The 16,721-nt window shown below is 39.4% G+C and overlaps 1 protein-coding gene across 1 annotated transcript in view; it reads left to right on the top strand.

The window, feature by feature from the left end:
- The window catches only part of MCTP2 (multiple C2 and transmembrane domain containing 2), a 164,781-nt gene that overhangs the window by 45,904 nt on the left and 102,156 nt on the right, over window positions 1-16,721 (top strand). Inside the window, exons 5-6 of the mRNA XM_074966514.1 lie at window positions 15,106-15,248; window positions 16,034-16,110. Of these exons, the coding sequence (XP_074822615.1) occupies window positions 15,106-15,248; window positions 16,034-16,110 (220 nt within the window). The remainder of the gene's footprint in view (window positions 1-15,105; window positions 15,249-16,033; window positions 16,111-16,721) is intronic.

Genomic DNA, 16,721 nt, shown 5'->3' on the forward strand with positions numbered 1-16,721 from the left:
GGAGGGGACGGGCAGATATATATAGCTGCTTTTCCCAGGTCTGAGAATTATATACGTTGCAACATGACCTTGTAAAGCACATGCTTTCCTCCAAGTACTCCTTTTCTTTTAGTTCAATTCTAGTTTACTTAAAGGAAACCAAAGGATGTTTTGAAATCCAGTGGGTGGTAGTGAAGGGGAAGACCAACAGCTTTGTGATTTCAAGGATGGTGTCTAAAATGTGTGTTTTATAGGGAGGAAGTTAGTAAAGATCTTGGAACTTGAGGGCTGCAACGTAGGGAGCGTTCACTTCTGAGGGTAGGGATTATGTAGTTTCACCTAATAAGGCCTGGGGTGTATGTTTTATGGCTTAGTGAAAGGAAGGTCAGAAAGACATTGAGGAAATGAGTTAATCAGTGGGACATTATTCAAATATTATGGAAAATGTTTGTTTGAATTTGGGTCGCTGCTGGCTTGAGAGAGTAGCACGTAGTCCTTGACTGTATGCAGGAGCATTTCCTTTAACAGCTTAGACCTGGGTCTCTTTGCCTCTCCAGAAATACAATTACTAGTGTTAATTATAACACTCTGTCCATGGAGAAACCTCTGAATACTCTTACATTGCAAACGTGTAAGCACTTTCTCTCTTGAAACTGAGCAATAGGGTGAAAGTACACATGAGTAACAGGATAAGCATGGACCTGTTATAAAGATGTATTCACTTTCTTATAATGGGCCCTGGCTTGTTGTTGGGCTCCTTTCTGATTACTAGATGCATTATTTTTTCTACACTATATTTTACTGTCCTAGCCAGACGGTAAGCTCCTTGCCAGGGACTGTTATCTTTCTCTGGCCAGCTCCTAACATTCTGAAGACATTAATAAATAGATGTTATGTAGTCTAAATCCTTTACTTATTAAACAGAACTGCTCTTTGTTGAAGTGTTTTTTGACAGGGCAGCATGTCAGGTTCACTAGAAACCATATATGTCAGAACAAGTCTTGCTGTTGGATGGCTCTGTGGAAAGGACTCTCTTCTTGCTACAAATGAGCAACTTGGGCAGAGGAATGTTTCCCTAGAAGAGAGAAGGCACTCTTAATCTCACATTGTATTTGCTGTGTCTTAGCGAGGCATTGCGCAATTCAGCTCAGTGTAATGTGACAACACAAAGACAATCCAGGGCAAGATGGATTATTGTTCGTTTGTTGGTTTAGAGAGGGCGTGCATGTGGAGATGTTCAATCCACTAAAATTCCTCCTGTATTTGCATACAGAGAAGTACAAAATGGGTGTCTGCCAATCTGGCCATCTATCTTCACATTACTATAATATCTATACACAAACCCTCGACTTTTAAAAGCACAGTTATGATCAGACTTTTGCCGTTGTGGTGCTTTTGACTCTCGGGTTTTTCTTTGTGAGAAATTTACCTGGGCTAATCTGCAGCCATCAGTGTTAGGGTAAGAGATGGGTTTTGAAATGTATTCTTAAAGGTGGAAAGTCCTGGGTTCATCCTACCCTCCAGTAATGGGGGAATTTAATAGATAAAGGCCTGACGCTAAGAGTGCCCTGCCACTGAGAGTCTGACTGTTGATCTGTCAGCCCACAAAGTCTTGGTAGGACACTGTGTCATCGGAGTTGCAAAGAGGCAGTCCCTGAAATAGCTATGGCCCTACTCTAAGATGGAGCTCTAGTATTTGATAAGGAGCCATTGTATGGCACGGTACATTTTATGATGTGCTCTCCTGGCCTTTTTTACCTAGAAGGTGGGTTGCTCTGCCCCATGCTGTAAGTATATGCTTCTGTCTAGGTAAAAGAATGCAACCTATTAAATTAGACAGAGTAAATATTCAGGGTCATTCCACTTTTATTGGCAAAGAATACAACATAAGTTACTGGGCACCTGAAAATGTCCAGTTAGGAAATGGATCAGTCTGAATGTGAAATCCATTAAATGTCTTAAACAATGTAATACACTTCAGCCAGTTTGGTTATATTGGAATGGATGTGGGAAGCTTCAAAAAGATTTCAGTGTATTTATTACTCCTCAGGCTTTCCTGATTGCTCTGGCAAAGATTTCAAGTTACCTCTCTGTGCATGTGGAAAAGCTTATTTGCATGTGTGTAGATAGGTAGTTTTGAATATAGTTACCTGGTTCATATCTGCACATGGATCACTGGGGGGTTTTCCTTCTAAGAGACCTCCTGAAAATGTGAAGCTTTCAGATTTATTTATTATTTTTGCCCCCCAGAGTGCCAGCTGATGCTCCTGAAAAGTTTGGGAACCAGAAACCTACCCAGCTAACCAAGCAGTGCAGTTAAACACAGCTATCAGACGGGTTTAAAACCCACAACCCTAGCTGCTTTACTCGTGTGGTGGCATATTGCTATAAGCAAATAAGTATTTTGGTTCTGTAGGTCTTCTGGGACTCTTGTAAGCAGGGTTGGTGCATTTCATTGGGATTTTACATTGTTTGTTGGAAATGCTCTTAACTTACTAAAAAAGTGCAGATAAGCATCATCTGGCAAACTGCAGCAATGTTGTGCTGTATAGCAGTCACAGTGGAGAGTATGTCAGAGGCATTCGTATGTTAAGAATACCCAATATCACTGTACCACTCAGGGATTTGCTCATATTTGAGATCCTATTGCAAATCTAGGGGTAAATTCCTTTCCAGTGACACAAGATGAGCTTCAGCCTACGATTTCTTGTCTGTTACTATTCTTTCTCATATGACCATCCCTGTGTATGTCATATGCAGAAAAACCAAGATATATAAAGCTGTTAATATTAAATCAATAAGGTTTGAAACAGTTGGCATGGCCTAATTTCAACCAATTTTAGTTTAACATGCTTTATAGTATTCTTGTCCTAAATCCTGGGGAATATAATTTAAGAAGACCACAAACGCTTATAAATTTTGCATAAAAAGTTATTCGTCAACCTAGATCTATTTTGGTAACATTATTCTTTGACTGCTCACCACTTTAATTTGTTAATTTTTGTTCAAAGATTGTGTGATCATATTGGGGAAACATGATTCAAGATGCACATTGTATAACTATGTACAAAAATTACCACTTATATGGGGGGGAGGTGGGAAACGCTATGATCTTTATTTACAGACTGATCATCCACAAGCTCTTTAAATGGATAAATATGTCCTGGACTGTGATAGAATATGTTATAGCTAGACATGAAAAACTGTGTTAGTGGTGCCCTCTTGTGATCATTTTAAATGCTGCAATACACTTCGGGAAGAATGAAATTATAGTACTGGGCACTTCCCTGGAACTCTTCCATGGTGGAACTCCAAAAGCTTTACAAATATTAACTAATTAACCTGCTCAGTCTCTCCAATTGCATTCCACTACTTAAACAGCATCTGCATTCCAATCCATTCCAGAAGTGGTGCAGTTAACAGCGTACACGAGTGCTACAGAAAAAGTTAGGGCAAGAAATGAAGAACATGTTAATTGGTCAATACTCCAGGGGACAGATGAAGTTAAGAACAGAAGAACGGCCATACTAGGTCAGACCAAAGGTCCATTGAGCCCAGTGTCCTGTCTTCTGAAAGTGGCTAATGCCACATGCCTCAGAGGGAATGAACAGAACAGGTAATCATCAAGTGATCCATTCCCTGTCCCCTATTCCCAGCTTCTGGCAAACAGAGGCTAGGGACACCATCCCTGACCATCCTGGCTAATAGCCTTTGATGGACCTATCCTCCAGGAACTTATCTAGTTCTCTTTTGAACCCTGTTATAGTCTTGACTTTCACAACATCCTCCGGCAAGGAGTTCCACAGATTGACTATGCGTTGTGTGGAAAAAAATACTTCCCTTTGTTTGTTTTAAACCTGCTGCCTATTATTTTCATATGGTGACCCCTAGTTCTTGTGTTATGAGAAGGAGTAAATAACACTTCCTTATTTACTTTCTCCACACCGTCATGATTTTATAGACCTCTATCATATCCCCCCTTAGTCGTCTCTTTTCCAAGCTGAAAAGTACCAGTCTTCTTAATCGCATCTCATACGGAAGCTGTTCCATACCCTCTAATCATTTTTGTTGCACTTTTCTGAATTTTTTCCAATTCCAATATATCTTTTTTGAGATGGGGCGACCACATCTGCACGCAATATTTAAGATTACTGGTGTTGGTGTGTAGCCAAGATACCAGAGTCGATAAATCTGCTGGTGTTTCTTCCCTCCCCCCCCCCCCCCAATCTCCTCAGAAGGACATCACCTCCAGCATCCCAGGCCTTCCTAACACTACGCTGTGGTTTTTGTCCAAAAGTAACAGAGGAAAGCATGCTGCCTATTCAGTTGCCAGCACTTCTGAACTAGCTGTTCTAATAGCGATTAAAATGAGAGTGCAAGTCTATCATTGCCCCACCCACAATCACAGAATTGCCACTACTGCCTACCGAATATAGACGTTTTTCTTCAGGTGGCTCTTCCCAGACTGGCTGATCATCTTCCCTCCTGCTGGGCTGATGCTGGGAGCTTCAGATGCATTTAATGGATTCACTGCTTCTCTCCAGCCATCACACTTCCTCAGAACTCACCAACTATATTCTTAACATCTATTAAGTACTAATTAATGAAACTTGGCTAAATTCATCTCAGGTGTAACTTCACTGCCATCCACAACCTGTGAAATCCACAGTTACATCGGGGCAAATCTGATTTTCTTCATGATCTTTCACCTGTTTCCTTCTACTGTATACTACTCCCCCAGTCTATTTTTAATTGTTCTCCATTTTCTTCTCGCCCTTCTCTTCATAGCCCTAATTCCAGGGTCTGTTCTCCTTTTTGCTCTGGTTTGTTTTTCTTCCTCATTCCCTCAGGTTCTCTTTCGCTCCCCCTCTTCATCCTTATTCCCCATCCCCTTAATCCTGTGCTCCTCCCCAATTACTTTCTTTATTCCTTCATTCTCCCTTTTGCTTTCTCTCCCACCTATTCTCTCACTCTTCCATTCCTGACAATCTTGCCTTTTTTCCTTTCCTCCCCGCCCCCACCTTTATACTTGCTGTGTTTGGGTGCAGGGGGAACAGTTTCTCAAATCAGCTGGAATCTGATCCAGCTCTGTACATACTCTACTGCTTTCTACAAAATGGTTAAGCAGTGGGGGAAAGAAAATAGAGATTAGGGTGTGTGTGTGTGCTTCCTCTCTTTGCTCAGCTGCTGCAGGGAGGATGGTTCCCTGGAGAAGGAGGGAAATTTCCATCCACCAGATACTCTGCCTGTGGAGTTCTGCTCAGTGTCACTCCCTGCTAACAGTGAGGAGAGGAAGGGCCCAATCTGTTGTTTGTTTGATTAATACTCAACTGTCTCCTATGGTTTCCTGTTGGGGACAGGTGGTAGTTTAGTAGTAGCCAATTTAAGAGTGCAGTGGATTCTGCATAAACCCCCTTGCTATTCACAGACACAAGGATGAAGGTTTTTGGAGTGCTTTTTGCCAGATCTGTAACCTGGCCTGTGTTAAAGCCTAGAAGTCTATTGACCAAGTACTGACCTTATTTCACCTTATCTAGCCTATGGGAACTACATAGGCTCTCACCACAAGGCAGTTTAGCAGCAGGCCAAATCAGTTTACTTCACCTTACTATGACACGTGCAGGTTGAGTCTATCCTCCCTATAGTAGCTTTATATCCATAAGTCTGTAGTTCTCATAATGAAAGAACTGCATACTGGAGTGTATGCATCTGCACAAGTCTCTATACTGGATTGAGCCAAACTGTACATTTTTACAGGTTTCAGAGTAACAGCCGTGTTAGTCTGTATTCGCAAAAAGAAAAGGAGGACTTGTGGGGTGGGGGAGTGAGAAAACCTGGATTTGTGCTGGAAATGGCCCACTTTGATTTTCATGCAGGTTGTAAGGAGAGTGGTCACTTTGGATAGGCTATTACCAGCAGGAGAGTGAGTTTGTGTGAGGGGGTGAGAGAACCTGGATTTCTGCAGGAAATGGCCCACCTTGATTATCATACACATTGTGAAGACAGTGGTCACTTTTGATGGGCTATTACCAGCAAGAGAGTGAGTTTGTCTGTGGGGGGGCGGAGGGTGAGAAAACCTGGATTTGTGCTGGAAATGGCCCAACTTGATGATCACTTTAGATAAGCTATTACCAGCAGGAGAGTGGGGTGGGAGGAGGTATTGTTTCATGGTGTCTGTGTATATAATACTTGTGGCACCTTAGAGACTAACCAGTTTATTTGAGCATGAGCTTTCGTGAGCTACAGCTCACTTCATCGGATGCATAGCATATAAATAAACTGGTTAGTCTCTAAGGTGCCACAAGTACTCCTTTTCTTTTTTCTTTTTACGAATACAGACTAACACGGCTGTTACTCTGAAACCTGTGTATATAATGTCTTCTGCAATTTCCACAGTATGCATCCGATGAAGTGAGCTGTAGCTCACGAAAGCTCATGCTCAAACAAATTGGTTAGTCTCTAAGGTGCCACAAGTCCTCCTTTTCTTTTTGTACATTTTTACTGCTGAAAGCATTTGTTAAACATAGGTTTATTCGTTCACGCATTGATGGTTCCCTTTGACTTTCTGGGTATGTTTCAAGTCCTATCTATTTCACCAGTAGAAGTGCTTTTGTGGCAAAGGGTTTGGTTAATTTTGTGTCTTGGGGAGTTTTTATTATCAGTAGTTGATGTGTTAAATTGTGGGGTAGATGGATATTTGTGAATGTTTAACTTTGGTATGATAAATTGTAAGAAATCATCATAAGTGCATTTTGTTAATGAAATATACAAACTTATAAGTAGTGTGGGTGCTGCTGAAAACTGTTCAGGATTCCAGGGTGTTAAGATCGTTCCATTACAATTTCCTGGGTTTCAGAAAAGCTTAATGTCTCTTCTCTCTGACCTTCTACATGCTGCTGGACCCGCACGTTTCTGTGGACTACTTTTTTTGGTGGTCTGTCTGATCCCTCAGCTCTGATATCCAGCTCTGATATTCTTGGAATTAGAAGTGAGTTAATCCCTTTTTGATTTGTTTTACTCTTACAGTCCTTTTTCCAAGTGCTGTGTGTTATTAAACTGAGCCGTTCTAATGAGACCTGAAATGCTCTGCTCCTTCACAGTGCTGATATGTTGTGACTGTGCATGCTACTGGCCTTCTGAATCATTTTGTGCAACAGTACAATTGTGTCACTTTGCAGTACTGTGATGTCACACGTGCCTTTTCTGTAATGAAGTGGTCTCTTTCTCTCCTGTTATTTGAGGATTCAATTGACAATTGGTAAAGCGTTAAAACATTCAAATATGCTACTATAACAAGAAACAGAAACTCAGCTCTTCTTGGTGAGATTCAGTTTCTATATTGTGGTTAGGGTGAGGCCAGTAGCTGGCTTTGAGCCTTAAGGTATTTTTTGTCCTGAAACTCTGTGTGGTTATGCTGTGTATCATTGCAACTTTTTTCTGTGAAATGGTGTACACTGAGTGGCTTAGTCTTTTTCTGGCCACATACTCTAACAAAATCCATCTTTCTCTCTCTCTCTTCCACACCAGTCTCCAATGAACATACTCTTGATTTTTTTACACTTTTACACTTCTGCGTCAGTTTTAACATTAACTTTGAGTCTCTTCCTTTCTCTCTGTGGGTTCCTAATAACTTCCTGTTGTTCCGTGGTTTGATCTGTCTTCTTTCATCTCTTTAGAGATAGTGTGTGTGCAGATCTGTTTGTTTGATTTCCTCACATGCTTTTTCCCCGCTTTTTCCCAAATCCAGGCAGAGCAGGAGAGTATTCACCCCTGCATGAGGTGCTTATTTCTATATTCTTGCATGCCCATCTCATGACTTTGCGGATTGATTGGGATTCACTTGACTAGATCCTTTGAGGTTCGCCATTCGGTACAAAGTAAATTTTAAAAAATGAATACCTAAAGCATTTCTATTTAAACTGGGCCATAACTAAAAAATACTGTGATACTTTCACAATGCTCGGCTATCCAGTGCCAGGCTATTAATGTGATTACAGATTACCAGACCACAGTGGAAGGTGCTGTTTTTTAATATGTCATTGAGCACATTGTCAGCAAATAAGACTATTGTTTAGAATGCAAGTGTTCATAACAGCTAGACTGAATAGTTCACAGTAAATAAGTTATTTGATAAATGTAGACTCTCTCTGCTTTCATGGTATCTGCAATCAGATCATTAGATCCTCAGATCTATGATTCAGATTTACTAGGCAACTTTCTACCCCAATGATTTTGCTTTAAGACTTAATTGTGAACAGTTTGCAAATATCTGGAATTTGAGCCATGTTGGATAGTTACAAGTTGCCAGGTAAATCACCTTGTGTTGTCTCTCTTCCCTGAGTGCTGGAACATGCAACAACTTTCACTATGAGTACTGGGATGTGCCAGCTGCAAATTCGGTTTCTGTAAGTGCTTGTGCATGTAACTCTGCAACTTTGCCTCCCACATACACTCATTCCAGTACACACAATCACTTGCATGATCGTGAGAAATGGACATGCAAGGGGAAAGAACATGACCAGAGTGGTTTCATCTAAAAACGAGAACTGTTAATAGAAAATGTTAAGCAGTGTCAATCAAGCTTTGGGAAGAAAAACGTAAAATCTCAAACCTATGCTGAATACCGCCTCCAACAATCCATCCTTTATCTTAGGCAACCACATGAAAGCATTTTTAGGTAATGCCTGCATTATGCAGGAGGTCAGACTTGATTGTCTTTTCTGGCCCTAATGTCTGTGAATTTTTCAATACAATTTTTTTCTCCCTCTAATAAAAAAAAACACCTGTTAAGTATTTCCTGGGCCTTGGGGTGGTTGCATAAAACAGGTTTCACTGTACTGTAGAAAATATAACTTCCAAATGATTAAGACTCTAAATGGAAGGTGCTGTCAAAAATGTATAAAATAACACAATCTGGATGTTATGGAATGATCTTATCATCATTAGAATCCATCCTCCCTTCCTCGTGTGATATTGACGTGGTTAGGGAGGCATTACACTAATGAGATCAGGTGACTGTGCAGCCCTATGTGGATTGAGTTGGTGTCAATCGAGTTCCACGTGGGCAGGAGTCCAAACCATACTAGACACCATCACAGTTGACACTAATTAGCTGGCTTTTTGGCAGTCCCTGCAGAGAGGCCAAGTGCTGAATGGACTTGGTGACTGAATTCCCCTCACACCTCTAGTGGTGGTCCCTTCAATGAAAGATGAGAGTCCCATTACCCAAGTGGGAGTGGGGAATCTTGTGCTTCCATTGTGCCTATTTTGTGTATAATTAGAGGACTTCAGTCTCTGGAGCCCTCAATCCATCATCTTTCGCCAGCTGAAATTTACTTGCACTTTTTAAAGTTTTTCATGACATCCTCCACATTTTTAATACATACTCCATGGAAAATTGGCATACACAAAACAAATGAAAAATACAGTTGTGGAATCCTCATGGGAAGGCCATTTAAAAGTTGTTATATGGTGTTGGCTTTAAAAAAAGAAAAAGCTTGTCACGTAAGGCCCTCACATTCCATAAACTTTCTCAGAGATCTGCTCAATGCAATAGATTTTATGCTGCAGTTACATGGTTCTAAAAAGAAACCAGCCTGCACAAGCATGTGTAGGTGTATGCGCCTTAGAAGCTGAGCGATTCCCTTTGGGAACATACATTTCTTCTCTCCCAGATGCCCTTTGCATTTATCAGAGCAGTCATTGTTTCAGAGAGGTGAGTTGCTATAACTTTCTTGTTGGTTGTTCTCAATGGACAGGTGTCCATATCACAAAATTTGCCACCATAAATAGCTCCGTCTGGGACCTTTGTTAACAATTTTTATAGTAATGTCACAAGAGGACACAGCAGCAGCACCACGAAGGTCCCAGAGTGCGGCTGCACACCCCAGCTTGCCGTGCAGTAACTTGCTATGTAGCCAAGCCTTTAATTGTGCTCACACCAGCGCGTTGTGAGTTCAGCGTAAGAATGACACTCTCACAACATTGACAACTGATTCTACCCAAAAAACTTTGAAACAAATCAACTTAAAAAACAAAAAGTACATTAATAAAGTTTAATTAACCAAAATTCCTACCCCACACAGAGCTTTTACCCCAAAAGAAGCACCAAAGACTCTATTAATTCTACAAGGAACTTAGTGACTCCTTTTTAGAAGGTGCTCAGAGATTGTGGTGATGGGCAGAGTGTGAAACCCTAAGATAGATTCTATTCCATATAGCTTCTTATACCAGCCTCATCACTAGTATTTGAGCAGCTTCCAGTAGCACATCAAGCAACGTGAGTAACTTGTCATATGTGGTTTGTTCTTTCTCTCATCTTTTCCCCCAGGGGAGAATTGTGTAGTGTTTTGGTTTGGTAAATTTGTGCAGTTTGTGTGCGCACACCGTGCGCGGGAGCGAGGGTGTGTGTGTGTGATGTACAGTCTGAATGCGTTACAAAAGGCAAGTTTAAAGAAATGTGCTTCACACTTGATGCAGAAGGAAGGTGGTGAGGATTGTGATGGTCCTTAGTTCCTGTGGGTGTTCATTCCACAGCCTTGGATTGGCCCAACGTAAAGCTCAGTTTCCTGCACACACAAGCTTTACCCTTATGGTAAATATTGCACCATGCTCTTCATCACTTCCTGGGTGCACTCCCACCATCTATTCTCTTGGTCCTCCTATGGTTTTCTCTACCCACGTCACTAACGAACATGTGCCTTAGCTTCCATGTTCTTTTTAATGCCACTGGATGCTTTCTTGCTTCAGAAAAAGACCAGTATTAATTAATTATTGCATCATGGGTTGCTCTGACCTTTTGCAAGACATCTCGTGTGCTGCTTACAAGGTGCATTTTACAAAACATCTCTTGTCTGCCTCCTTGTTTTTTATCAGGCGTCAACTCACATTCTCCTTCTAAAAGCAGTGGCTCATTTCTAAGCTTATATATGTTCCACACACCTCTTCACTGGCAAAGTGTTCTGGTTTAATTTCCTTCATCGTTTACCGGAGGTATTTGCTTCTAAACCATTCTAAACACACACACAGCTTTTCAAGTACACAAGCTTTTTCATTTTTTTCCTGCTTCCCCCAGTAGATATTTTATTCCATTTTTGTTATTTCTGTATTAGAGTGTTGGTTTTTTTTTCATTTGAAACAAAAATACCAGTGATCCATCTTATAATGTTTTTTGTCATTATTGTAAACAACTGTAGTAATATTATTTCTATGGGTTTGCTGAAAAATTACACTTGATTCCATATGGCTATAAAATAAGTCTGCAAAATATTATTAGAAATAAATTCATTTTCTTTTCCATATTAAAATTTGGAATTTAATATCCTAAAACAACGATTAAAATGATCTCGGATACATGCTGTATGGTTTTCTTTGTTTGAGTTCTTAGGATTGTGGCACCGATAGATCTTTGTATTTCTAAATACAGATATTTTTAATTCCTTGCATACCCAGCAAACTGATCTCTAGAAGATGAATATGTGGTTTGAAATAACACCAGGTCTGCTATTCCTTTTTCAAAGTGTGAAACAAGTGTGTAGGGTTAGTAAATAAAGTTGATGTGGCAAATCTCATAATAGCTGCTAGAGGGCAGCAGTAACCATTTAAAAACACTATGAACTCTTTCTGAGGAAACTAAACCCTATCTAGTTACTGTGCGCAGAATACTTTTGTTTGTTTAGGCAACTTCAAGTCCCAGTGAACTTAGTCCACCTATACTGAGTGAATGGCCTTCAGTGTTACAGGATAAGCCGCTTTTCTAGGAAAAAATACGACTCAAAAATAATCCACTAAAAGCATGGTGTAAAAAGAAGGTCTTTCATATAGCCCAAAACCTTACTTCTGTTGAAGTCAAAGGCAAAGCTCCTTTTTGACTTCAATAGTGCAGGTCCATAGTGCTTTTGTGCCTGAACTCTTATTGTCTGTTCAGTTTAGAAGATAAACTCCCCCTGCACTTGGAAGTAATCTTATATATATAATATATACACACACCCCCACATTCACATGCTCACTCACAACTGCAGAAGATAATGAATGACTCTTTAATATGAAAGTTAAGTATATTTAACAATCCATGGGGTTATAAACCCCAAGGAGAAGGAAGAAAGGGTTATATAGTGTGCTTTCATCCTGGCCAATGCTGACTAGCACGCACAGTCTGACTAATTACTTTAAATGCAAGCCAGCTGCTTAACGGGTTGTAAAATCCATGGAAGGATCACAGTTTGAAAAAGGAAAAAATGAGAAACTGATTTTAATTAAAAATAAAATGGGTATGGTGAAAATTATTTAAAATAACCAATGACATTAAAATAAGTACCCTTCCTTTAATTAAAAAAAAAAGCGCCCCAAAATCTTAAAGTCACAACAGAATCATTTTTCAGAGTTCACATTTTTTTCCTCTATTTTTATTGGGCTTTTGCTTAAGACTCCAAGAAGCAAATCAGCATGTGTTCATGCTTGCTTTATTTCTAGGTCATTGAGCACTTTTCTGTCATTTTCCAACTTATTGAAAATAAATTTCAAAATCCTGAGCCATGCTCTTACCCAGTTTGGAAGAGAATTAAGCTAAACTGAATTAAATCCACTTGAATTCTGAACGAGTGTGTCCACACAGGGATTTAATGTGGTTTAACTAATCTAATTTAAATGCACACCTTTAGTTCAGATTAATTCTCCTGTGTCCCCATGGAGACAAGTCCTAAGAAAAAGAGAACCGAGACACTGAAAAAAGCTAAACAAATTAGTTGAGTATTCCTCCCCCACCCTTTCTGAAAAAGGGTTGTGGTTTAGTGTTTTGTTCTGCTCCATTTCTAATCTGATGCCATTGCCAGAAAAGATTTTATGTTCTTGCTATTTGGTTCCGTCAGAATAAGTACCATAGAGCTGCATTGTTTGTGAAGCTCCCGATGCAAAGGTTAAAGTCCATCTGTTGGCTGACAGTGAGACGTCATCTCGTCATTTGTCAATCTCAGAGTTGCATTCTTGAGCAGCTGACCCCTTTTTTTCCTGCTTACCTAGTTGAGATGTTACTTTCCTGACAGTAAGACAGTTGTGCTCAGCTAGCAAATCGCAGCATGTTTCTCTTGCGTGCTCTCCCTCAATTATTTTCCGTAACAATTAACACTCTACTAACTTGACACCCTTTTCTTGTTTGGCTTTGTAAATCATCATCCCTTTTTTTATTAATTCCAGACATTAATATTTTCTTTCACGCAAGTGCTGCCATTCACCCATGAAAGAGTTTGAACATTATGTTGCTGTCAAGATACCTAGGGATTACCCAGTATGCCTTGCCTTAGTAAGTGACACCACTGGGCCTGCTTTTGAGATGTTTATTTTGAGAGTAAGCTGACAAGCATGAAGGCTTGATCCCAGAGTGGCAATCTTATTTAATTAAAGGCCTTTTTTTATTATAGTTTTTTCCCACTGTTATATATATATATATATAAATGTGGTGTGTATGTATCAGAATGATTGTTAAAGCCCGATTCACTTGAACAGTGCTGTTATACAGTAAAAAGGGGTGTATGGGGAAGGACTGGTCATTCAAAGTAAGGTCATTCAACAGCCTTGATACATTTCTGTGTAATAATGCAATCAGAACACTTGCTTAGCTATGGAGCTTGTGTTTCCTAGTGTAAGAGGCTGGTTATGTTTTGTTTTTTATTCCTGCAGAATCTAGATTTTTGGTTGTTTGCTTATTTAATTTTATTTTTTAAAGGTTCCCTTCACTCAAAGTTTCTTTTCTATTTAAGAAACAGATGAGTTATAGCTGTAGACCACCTGCTTCCATTGCTCTATTCATGTTTTCATTCCATCAGTTCCTTCCCTTGTCTAATCTTGATACTACCTCGTTGGTGTAGTGAATAGTTGGGGACTTTGTTTGTTTTGGTTTGTTTGTTTATTTATAATGCAGGCTGCTTCTGCTTATCCAATACATGAAGGCAGTCACACTCTCTTTTTTTTTTTCCCCTTCCAGGAGAGGGGAATTGGAATATTCAAGATAGATAGGACTATTTGGTGTAGCCTTTTGTTAATTTATCTAATTTCCTAACTAATGCCTCCTCTGAAGGTTGTTGGACATATTTTATGTTGGGTATTATTATTTAGTGGATTATCTGTGTGGTCCTTTCTGTGCAAAGTGCATGCTTTTGTTCAATATTTCTTTTCTACCTGTGTACTTAGGAAGTGTGTGTGTGTGTGTGAATATGTATATATATTTCTAATTATAGCTAAGGGCATGATCTAAACTCACCGAAGAAAATGGAAAAACTCCCACTGACTTCAGAGGGTTTTGAGGCTGACCCTAACTGTGGGTCTCTTGGAGGACCAAGAAACCAAATTTCCTTTTAGCCCCTGTGCAACATTGTCTGTCCCTCCCTCTCCCTGCCAAAAATATTAATATATATAATTCTGCTGTCACTGTGTAAGAAAAGAGTTTTCTGCAGGTTGTGTTTGAAAATAGATTAATTGGGGGATATTTTGTCTTTCATCAAAATGTTTTCATACTACTTATTAAGCCACCCCTTAAGAAGAAGACCAACAGAACTGAATAGGGTTCTATAAAAATTACTCTAAAATCCTGTAGAAATTAGTAATGAATAAGAGCCCTCCTGTGTAGGTCTTCTGAATGAGTCTATATAGAATTTTTTAGCAGCGATACAATTCTCTATTACATTGTGTTGGTTAGTTTCAAAAACCTGCCAAACGTAGTTATATTCATATTGAATCCCGTAAGATTTTCTGTAAGTGATTTTGATAAAATCTGCAGGCCTTTTTGTGTATCCCATTTTATTTGTGATTCTGTGTTTTTGTTTGTGTATGTTATATAGATTCATCCTTGCTTCTGTTTGCTACTTCCTGCAAAAAAAAAAAAAAAGAAAAGAAAAGAAAAAGGAAAAAAAATAAAGAGAGATAAGAATAACCAAGGTTCTTCCAAGATGACATGGCAGAGAACACAAGCACAATGTAGAATTCTTTTTTTCCCTTCTCCCCATCAAATCACTTTTTAGCCATGTTCAGCAGAATCCCTGCGCTTTTTCTCCTCCATTATTTGTTTGTTTTTTGTGGTTGGTAGTGTTGGAAAGTTTTCCAGACTAATCCCATTTGTGTTATTGTTTATAATAGGTACAAGTGATCCATATGTGAAATTTAAATTGAATGGAAAAACTCTATACAAAAGTAAGGTCATCTACAAAAACCTAAATCCAGTTTGGGATGAAACTGTTGTGTTGCCAATACGGACTCTTGATCAGAAGCTCCGGGTCAAGGTAAATTTTTGGTGTAGGGTACTGAAACATTGGTAAAAGCTCCTCTGAACCAATTGCGCGCTCTCGCTCTGTATTTATTCAATTTGATGGTTTGACACAGAGAACATGTATTCAAAACACAATTAGGATCCAATGTTTTCTAAGCTTTACATTCAAATGCACATGCATCTTTGCCACATTTTACTTGGATGTTGTGTTTTCAGTGTGTGAATGTCCCAAATCAAAATAATCTGTTTGACTGGAGGCATTTAAACCTACCCTGCCAAACTCTGCCCTCAATTGCATCTGTGCAACCTCAGTGAAATCAGTGGGGTTTACCTGAAATAATTTAAGAGTGGAATATGGTGAACTGAGTTGAGTAGAATTATTACCTGTGAGGTAGTGGTGACAAGCAGCAAAGCTCTTTCTCATTATGAGGTAACTTTATAGTTAACAGAGCTGCAAGCTACCAGTTGTAAGCACTAATTGCTAAAACATCTGTAGTTAAAAAACTGCCTGGTTGTGTACAGTGTTCGATTGTACTATACTACCAGATATATAGGAATGGTCCCAATCCATTGTTGCACATATGACTCTGTTCACCATATGTCAAGAAGGTATTTCAAAATGCTGTTAAAGTAGTCAATTAAAAATCTACATTAAAGAACGGAAATGGAGAATTTCCTAGAAACATCTAGGCTTTGATTCCCAAAATATGGGATGAAACTCAAAATGTCAGTTCTTTTTTCTGATGTGGCAAAACTGGCTTAGGATGTGAAAATAATATGCATTTATTTTGTTACCAGGTATATGATCGAGATTTAGCCTCCTCTGACTTCATGGGATCTGCATTTGTGGTGCTCAGCAACCTTGAGCTCAACAGGTACTATATGAATTTATTAAAATGTGTTACTGTGGTTTAGTTTGGAAATGATCTCAACACTTTTACAGCAGCTTAATCTTTTATCTGTGGGTTGTCAGTCTGAATGTAGAGCTGGGAGACAGGAATTCATGTTTTATTCCTGGCTCTTATACTGACTTACTGATATCTTGGACAAGTGCATTTTCTTGCATTATGGGCCCCATGGCTGTACTATCTGAGTGCCTCACAAACATTAGTGAATTTATTTCCACAACACCTCTGTGAGGTAGGGAAATATTATCATCTCCATTTTCAGAAGGGGAACTAAGGCAGAGAGAGAGATGAAATGGTTTGTCCAAGGTGATGCAGGAAGTCTGCATCAGGTCTAGGAACTGAACACAGATCTAACAAGTCAAAGTCCAGTCTTTAACTGTCAGACAATTCAGCTGGACAAGTCATTGTCCATATCCTTTCCTGTAAAATGGGGATAACATTGATCAGTTTTCTGCCTGTCTGCAGGTGATGGGTTATCAGTATTAATTAATTGCTATGGAAATACAAGGTATTACTTAAAATCGCTGTGCTGAACTTTGTATGTTTTGTGGAAGCTGTGAGGGGGAATATATGCCATA

This window comes from Natator depressus, chromosome 10 (assembly GCF_965152275.1).
Source record: "Natator depressus isolate rNatDep1 chromosome 10, rNatDep2.hap1, whole genome shotgun sequence".
In the NCBI taxonomy this organism is placed as follows: Eukaryota; Metazoa; Chordata; order Testudines; family Cheloniidae; genus Natator; species Natator depressus.